The sequence below is a fragment of the Lolium perenne genome, chromosome 3, assembly GCF_019359855.2.
Source record: "Lolium perenne isolate Kyuss_39 chromosome 3, Kyuss_2.0, whole genome shotgun sequence".
Lineage (NCBI taxonomy): Eukaryota > Viridiplantae > Streptophyta > Magnoliopsida > Poales > Poaceae > Lolium > Lolium perenne.
The window spans coordinates 131,425,824-131,433,264 of NC_067246.2; the positions used below are offsets into that span (position 1 = coordinate 131,425,824).

Genomic DNA, 7,441 nt, shown 5'->3' on the forward strand with positions numbered 1-7,441 from the left:
CTGACAAGCAGTTCCGAACATGCATACGAGACCAGTCTTTGTTCACATGAAGTTTGGTCGATTTTTCTAAATACCTCGTGAAAACTTGAAAGGTACACATCAATCACCGGTATATTGGTGGCGGCTCCTCTGGCTGGTGAAGAAAAGTCAATTGAGCTACAATTCCAAACCTTTTTCACAGCCTGATTTATACAGGAAAGTGGAGTTGATATTTATAACTGGGTAAAAATCATTCGTACGTTTTGAAAAATTATTACAAAAACTTAATCAAACAGAAAGTGTATAGAATCTTAGCATTGCCGACCCTTCTCCTCTCTAACCATAGCCGGCGGCTGCTGCAGTCCTCCCCATCCCTCCTCTTCCATTAACCGTCATCGGGAGACATCGTCGGGCAAAGCCCACACAGTGGAGGTGGCGGCGGAGATCTTCTCCGCAGGCGGCGACCTCCCTGTCCTTGCGGCGCCGGTGATGACATCGAGTGTCGACTGCTACGCAGTGTTGCGGCCTTCCAGCGACGATCTCGGCGAGTCGACAATGAAGGTGGAGCTCCTCTGCTTGTTGGTGGTGTCCCCATGGCTTTGGCGGACGGATCCAAATCCGCCCGGGGTCTTGGGCCTCGGCGGGGTTGCGGGTCTGGTACCACGGTTATGGGTGCCGAGCTGCGACGAGTACCGTGGTGATGCCACTGTTGTTAGCCTTGGTAGTGGTGTCCTAGTCTCCCGGCCTCATGGCATACTTGCTGCGCTAGGAACTGGCTGGTGACGTGGGGGCTGATGGCTCGGCTTGAATAAAGGAGGCGGTCTTAGGATCCCTCTCACGCCAGGACAAAGACTGCTTGTTACCGACCTTCATTGATTTAGCCGGAATGTCGAGTTTTGGAAGGCTTCCCCGGTGAACTCCAACGGACGACATGACAGGTAGGATGGTATTCGGTGGCACGCAACCATGTTTTTTCTGACTGTTTGGTTTCAGAAGGAGCGATGTGAAGGTCAGCAGTCTATATTTCACTTTTACAAAGTGACTAGAAATACGTGCTAGAGCTGACTCATGCATAAGAGCTCACTCCTCTTCCATTCCCTCCAATTAAACATAAATATTATATTTAAATTCTTATAGTCTTCTGACTAAGTTTCATTGTACTTAAGTCGATAGCAAGCTAGCAGGACGCCTATCATGTCAAAACGAATGGAAAACATGGTCCATGTCGGTCAAAAAATGAACGCGTGCTCTCTGGGCCCACTGTCCATCCGCATCACCCTCATTCCAGGATCTATTTCAGCCAATGGCGGGCTCGCCACGGCAAGCACAGCATCCGCGCGCGACCTCCTCCCAGTTCTCCCGCCACCGCCGCCGCCATGCCGTCGCCGGCGACGGCTAAGCCCAAGACGACGAAAAAGCACAACGCGCGCATCAACAACCCTTTCCCGCGCGCGGTCCCGGCCGCCGCCTTCCGCAACGGCGACGCGGCGCCGCCCCTCTCCTTCGGCCCGTTCTCCAAGCTCGCCCACGCCCACGATTACCCCGTCGGCTCCAGATTCCGCCTACGCTGGGACCCCTCGCTCGGCGGAGCGGTCTCGCTGGCACGCGTCCCAGCTGGCTCCGGCGGCGATCCTCGCAGCGGCGTGATGTGGGAGACCATCCCAGGCGTCGCGTTCGTCTCCGCGGCCTCCGCCACCACCGAGGCCGACGAGTGCCGCGGATCCTTCGCGCTCCGCGACGGACGCGCCCTCCTCGTCCCGGAGCGCCAGAGCGTCGACAGGATCAAGGCCTTCTACCGCTGCGACGTCGAGGCCGGCGCCGACCCCCTGCGCGGCGCCGCGTTCGAAGCGTCCGACGAGACACGCTTCCCGGTGCTGCTGATCACCGGGACCGTGTCCGCGAAGAAGGCGGACCCGGCGTCGTCGTGCTGCTGCGGCCTGCGCGCCGGCCGCCGCGCCAGGGCCCGCGCGGGAAAGCCAGTCCTGTCGGCTCGGTACTGGGTCGTCCTCGAGGAGAAGTGCGACACGCAAGTGGCGTTCAGCGTCAAGATCGCTGACTACCAATGGAGCTGCGACCACGCCGCCGATACCTCGAGCCCACCGCCGCCGGTGTCGACAGCTCCAAGGCCCCACCGGTTCAGCCTGCGCCTCCGCCTGGCGGGGCCCGTTCAGAGGAATGGCGCCAAGAAGAAGAAGCCGATCTCCTCCGGTTCCCCTGTCCGGGAGGAGCTCTCGTCGCTCCTGCCTCCGGCGGAGACAGCAACGGAGGTGGCGGATGAGGAGCAGCGGCCGGAGGAGTTCAACCGGGTGTTCCTGACGTACGCGAGCGATCGCGACGAGCGATTCTACGGCTTCGGCGAGCAATTCAGCCGCATGGAGTTCAAGGGGAGGAGGGTGCCCGTACTTGTGCAGGAGCAGGGGATCGGCAGGGGAGACCAGCCCATTACTTTTGCTGCCAATCTCGTCAGCTACAGGTAGATAATTACTTCTCCATAATTACTTTGTCGAGTTGTGATACACTTTTTTGAACGGTCCGATATACTGTAGTACTATTCCATCCAATCCAAATAAATTATCACAGATTGTTAATCTCAAAACTCGTCTCATGGAGTTTCTTTGACGTATTCTCTCAAAGTGCTCATAGGGTAAGCAATGCGTGCGGATATAGGGGTGAGTTTGTATACGTTTGTCCGTATGTACTGTTTTTTACAAGAAAAAAATATCACAGATTTAATTAGGCAAAAGGCTACCTAAATCTGTCTAGATTTAATTAGGACAAAAATTGTAGACAAAAATTGTCAACAAAAATGCATTAACAATTTAACATGTATGAGTACTCAGTGTTAACATGCATTAACGAGCTTGAAACGCACGCGTATTTAAGATGATTGTTCAGTGTAACTAACTGAATTATATTTGAGGAATTATATTTCCGCTGGTAGGAGTATGTACACTATGACAGTGACTATGCCGTGTCTACTTGCGGCATAGTTTTCTTGCGCGTGTGCGTTTGAAACTCATGTGGCGTAAAAAGTACATCTACATATACAGAACAAAATCTTTTCTATAATTTTCAGGATTTGCTATTTTTTAGTTAGCTGAGAACTAAGTTTATGCTTAGTTGAGTTCTACATTGTTTGATTGCATCTTGTTTTGTGCATATGCGTTGCAAATTAGCTTGCAGCTAGATTTTTCTGTTGCAAATGAAATTTCAAATGAGATTTTTTCATTTGCAAGTGAAGATGGAACTAAAAAAAAATTACTCCTATCTAAATTGTTAGATTTGATTTGTGATTCATGTTAGTCATTAGTTGGAACATGAGTTTAACTGAGATTCGATGACATCATCCAGAACGAAGTTAGTTCTCAGTCGATCAAGAAATAGTCACCCCCATATTTTTCGATATTTGTTGGGAAAAAGGCTGTATAAAAAATATTTTCGCGGGTAGTATAAAATGAATTTTGGGGGCTTGCGTGAGCATATTTTTTGCTGAACTGCTTACGTTAGCATCGATCCACTGTGTGTTCATTTTCACTTTTCAAATGCTTGGGTGTGTTTTATGTAGGTCAGGAGGAAACTGGAGCACCACGTATGCACCATCTCCCTTCTACATGACCTCCAAGATGAGGTCCCTGTACCTGGAGGGATACGACTACTCCATGTTTGACCTCACAAAACCCGACAGAGTGCAGATTCAGGTAGCCATCATACATACAGAGCTCCGTGAACCGAGTTAACTGAAATGAAGAACTCCAGACAGGCCAACACGACTCCCCAGTGCACAAATGATTCAGGGATCCCATGCTCTACTTTGCAGGTTTATGGGAATACGGTTCAGGGACGGATACTGCATGGAGACTCGCCGACCGATCTGATCACGAGCTACACGGGATCGACGGGACGGCCGCCTGTTCTTCCCCGATGGATCACCTCCGGCGCAGTCGTCGGAATGCAGGGCGGCACGGACGCCGTCCGCCGCGTGTGGAGCCAGCTGCAAGAGCACGACGTCCCGGTCTCCGCGTTCTGGCTGCAGGTCTGTTACGAAGCAATCAGGCAGCTCTCACTGAACTCTGAACCCAGCTCCCTCTCAAGTCTGAACTATATGCTGCAGGATTGGGTCGGGCAGAGGAAGACGACGATCGGGTCGCAGCTCTGGTGGAACTGGGAGGTGGACGACGATCACTACGCCGGCTGGAAGGACCTCACACGCGATCTCCGTTGCGGCGGCGTAAGGACGATGACGTACTGCAACCCCTGCCTCGTCCCGGTCCGCGCCAAGGGGAACGCGAAGAGGCACCTGTACGAGGAGGCCAAGGAGCTGGGCATCCTGGTGCGGGACGAGGCCGGCGAGCCGTACATGATGCCCAACACGGCGTTCGACGTGGCCATGCTGGACTTCACCAACCCGGAGGCGGCCTCCTGGTTCAAGGGGATCCTGGGCGGGATGGCGGAGGAAGGCGTCAGCGGCTGGATGGCCGACTTCGGCGAGGGCCTGCCGCTGGACGCGCGGCTCCACTCCGGGGAGGACCCCATCGCCGCGCACAACCGGTACCCGGAGCTGTGGGCGCGCGTCAACCGGGAGTTCGCCGACGAGTGGAAGGCCAAGGCGTCCGGTCACGCGGTGGCGAAGGACGACGAAGAGGAGGGGCTGGTGTTCTTCGTGCGGGCGGGGTTCAGGGAGAGCTCGAGGTGGGCGATGCTGTTCTGGGAAGGGGACCAGATGGTGAGCTGGCAGGCCAATGACGGCATCAAGAGCAGCGTCGTCGGCCTGCTCAGCGGCGGCCTCTCCGGCATCCCGCTCAACCACAGCGACATCGGAGGGTATTGCACCGTCGACCTCCCGCTCCTGCGCTACCGCCGCAGCGAGGAGCTCCTCATGCGATGGATGGAGGTCAATGCCTTCACCGTCGTCTTCCGCACACACGAGGTAACGGCGCAGCATCCTCTGTACCATTCATGGGCGCATGATGATTCGCATAAAAAAAGAAGAAGCACAACGCCTGATGATCCCGCCATGAACCGATGATCCATTTGCAGGGGAACAAGCCCGGATCCAACTGCCAGTTCTACTCCAACAGCCGCACGCTCGCGCATTTCGCGCGCTGCGCCAAGATCTACAAAGCCTGGGAGTTCTACCGGATCCAGCTCGTCAAGGTAAAGTTAAACATGGATCGATCTTTGCAATGCCCAATCTGCCTAGTTACTAACTAATCAAGTGATCGACCGATTTCTTCGGATGCAGGAGGCAGCAGAGAAGGGCCTCCCTGTGGCGCGGCACCTCTTCCTCCACTACCCGGAGGACCGGCGCGTGCAGGAGCTGACGTACCAGCAGTTCCTAGTCGGGACGGAGATGCTGGTGGTGCCGGTGCTGGACAAGGGCAGGAACACGGTGACCGCCTACTTCCCGACGTCGGACCAGGGGTCGTGGAGGCACGTGTGGACCGGTGAAGAGTTCGGCGGCGGACACCGGAGCGGGCACGGTAGTGTTGGGAAGGGGACGGTGCACGGGTTCGAGGCCGAGGTCGCGGCCCCGGTGGGCTACCCGGCCGTGTTTGTCAGGGCTGGATCGCCCGTTGGGGAAAGGTTTGTAAGAAATTTGAGAGATGAAAATGTTAGTAGTATTTAACTGAAACAGTGCGAGTTACTGTTCTCTCCGCTCTACTAGTTGCTCCTAATTTTTTATTTAGTATAACTTTGAAAAGTACAAACTTCATCGGAGCCGTCATGTATCACGCCATGAACCATCAGCTGATCAGCAGTAAGAAATCTCCTCAAATCAAGCCCTCGAAAGTTTCATTCCAGCTGGAGATCAAAACCCCTTGTTTCCAGGATCTGAAAAATGTAGGGCATGTCTAGATCACGATTTAGACTTAACTAAATTTCAGTCACGTGATGTCATCAGGTTTCAATTATAACCTATAGTTGTAACTTATGTGTAACTCATAGGTCCGTACGAATTCTGTGTCGTCCGAGCAACAGGATAGCAACTTCCCTCTCCTCACCACACGCCGCCCTCCTCTGGCGACAACGGGGAACCCAAGCCACCGCCACCTCTAATCCCCCACCACCTCTCTCCCTTGCTTCGCCGCCGCTGGATGGGGTCGGCAAAGCCGCGAGCATCTTGGGGAAGGTGACGGCGGGGCGGCTTCTTTCCCACCCGCGTCCCCTGGCGAGAGGGAGCTCGCTCGGGCGAGGCATGAGGCAGTGTGGGGGGCGCGACAGCGTGCGGCTGGTGCGGCGGCGCGACGGCTTGCGGATGGTGCAGCGGCGCTACTGGCTGCGTGCGGCACGTGGAGGCCGTGCGGGAGCGGCCGAGCTGGCTCTGGGCCGTGCGGGCCAGCTCTGGGTGTTGGTGGGGAGCCGGGGTGACAGCCCCGGGCAGTGGTGGTGTGTTGGTGGGTGAGGTGGACGACGGTGATGGCATACTGGATGGCCTACGGCCGCCCTACCGGTGAAGGAGATCTCGGTGGGAGGGTGCTTGCTCCGGGTGAAAGCTCTGCCCGACTTGGTCGGTGCCGGCAATGGCGACGCCCCGGGGCGCCGTTCCCCATCTTGAAGGCATCGTCGTGGAGCTCCTACCTCACATGCCTTCAAGGCTTCGTGCTTTGCGGGTGAAAACCCAAGCTCTTGCCTCGGCCGGAGCGGGCGACGGCGGCGGTCTCGTTGCTTCCCCTCTTAGAGGCGTCGTCTTTGGAGTGCATGGCCTTCACTTACCTCGTATGCGATGGAGGATGTCGAGGATGCGGTGATGTGGGCATTACCCTTCGATACCCGACATTAGTCTACCTCCTCCGGCCTAACTAGGGGCCCATGAAGATTGCCCAACAACCAAGGTGGACCCAAACATCGGTTCCAACAAAGGAGACCTACTAGAAGACAAATTCTTGATGAACAAGGCAAGAAGATATCGTTAAAGAAAAGACTAGAATAGATCTTATTGTAACCTAGTTGAGTTCGGATAACCTGGCCTGCTATATAAAGGCCAGGAGGGGGCCTGCCGAACGACACAACATCAATAAGTAGAACCACCGCAAGTTAGAGCTAAAAACCTAAAATCCTTTCCTCTCGACGAGTCGACAATAGAAGCCTATCGGCTACCCCATTGTAACCCGATATATTCGATAATAAAGATCAGACACGCAGGAAGTAAGGGTTTTATCTCATCAAGGGCCCCGAACCTGGGTAAATCTATCTCCCTGTTTGTTTGGTATCTGATGTCTCGTGCTAGTCTGCAGGATTCCATCAACCCTAAGCCCCTCATGGTGGGCATTATTGGGGAGCACCCTTGTCAGACGGCCTCGGGTAGGTGGCAGTGAGCCGGGGCGTCGGCCCCATTAGGCGGTGTGGAAACATCTCTATGGTGCGGGGATGCGGCTTGTCACCGCTTGGGTGGAGGCCGTGGCTGCGTGGGCGGCAGTGAAGTCATCTTGGTCGGACGCGTCCTTGAGGGGACAGTCGGACT

General features: G+C 55.2%; 1 protein-coding gene across 1 annotated transcript; it reads left to right on the forward strand.

The window, feature by feature from the left end:
• Positions 1–1,286: 1,286 nt before the first annotated feature.
• Positions 1,287–5,780, forward strand: LOC127342448 (uncharacterized). Its single transcript, XM_051368407.2, has 6 exons — positions 1,287–2,452; positions 3,545–3,677; positions 3,797–4,012; positions 4,091–4,906; positions 5,017–5,133; positions 5,222–5,780. Exons 1-6 carry the CDS (start codon positions 1,356–1,358, stop codon positions 5,603–5,605), a joined length of 2,763 nt encoding a protein of 920 aa, XP_051224367.1. The 5' UTR covers positions 1,287–1,355; the 3' UTR covers positions 5,606–5,780.
• Positions 5,781–7,441: the final 1,661 nt, after the last annotated feature.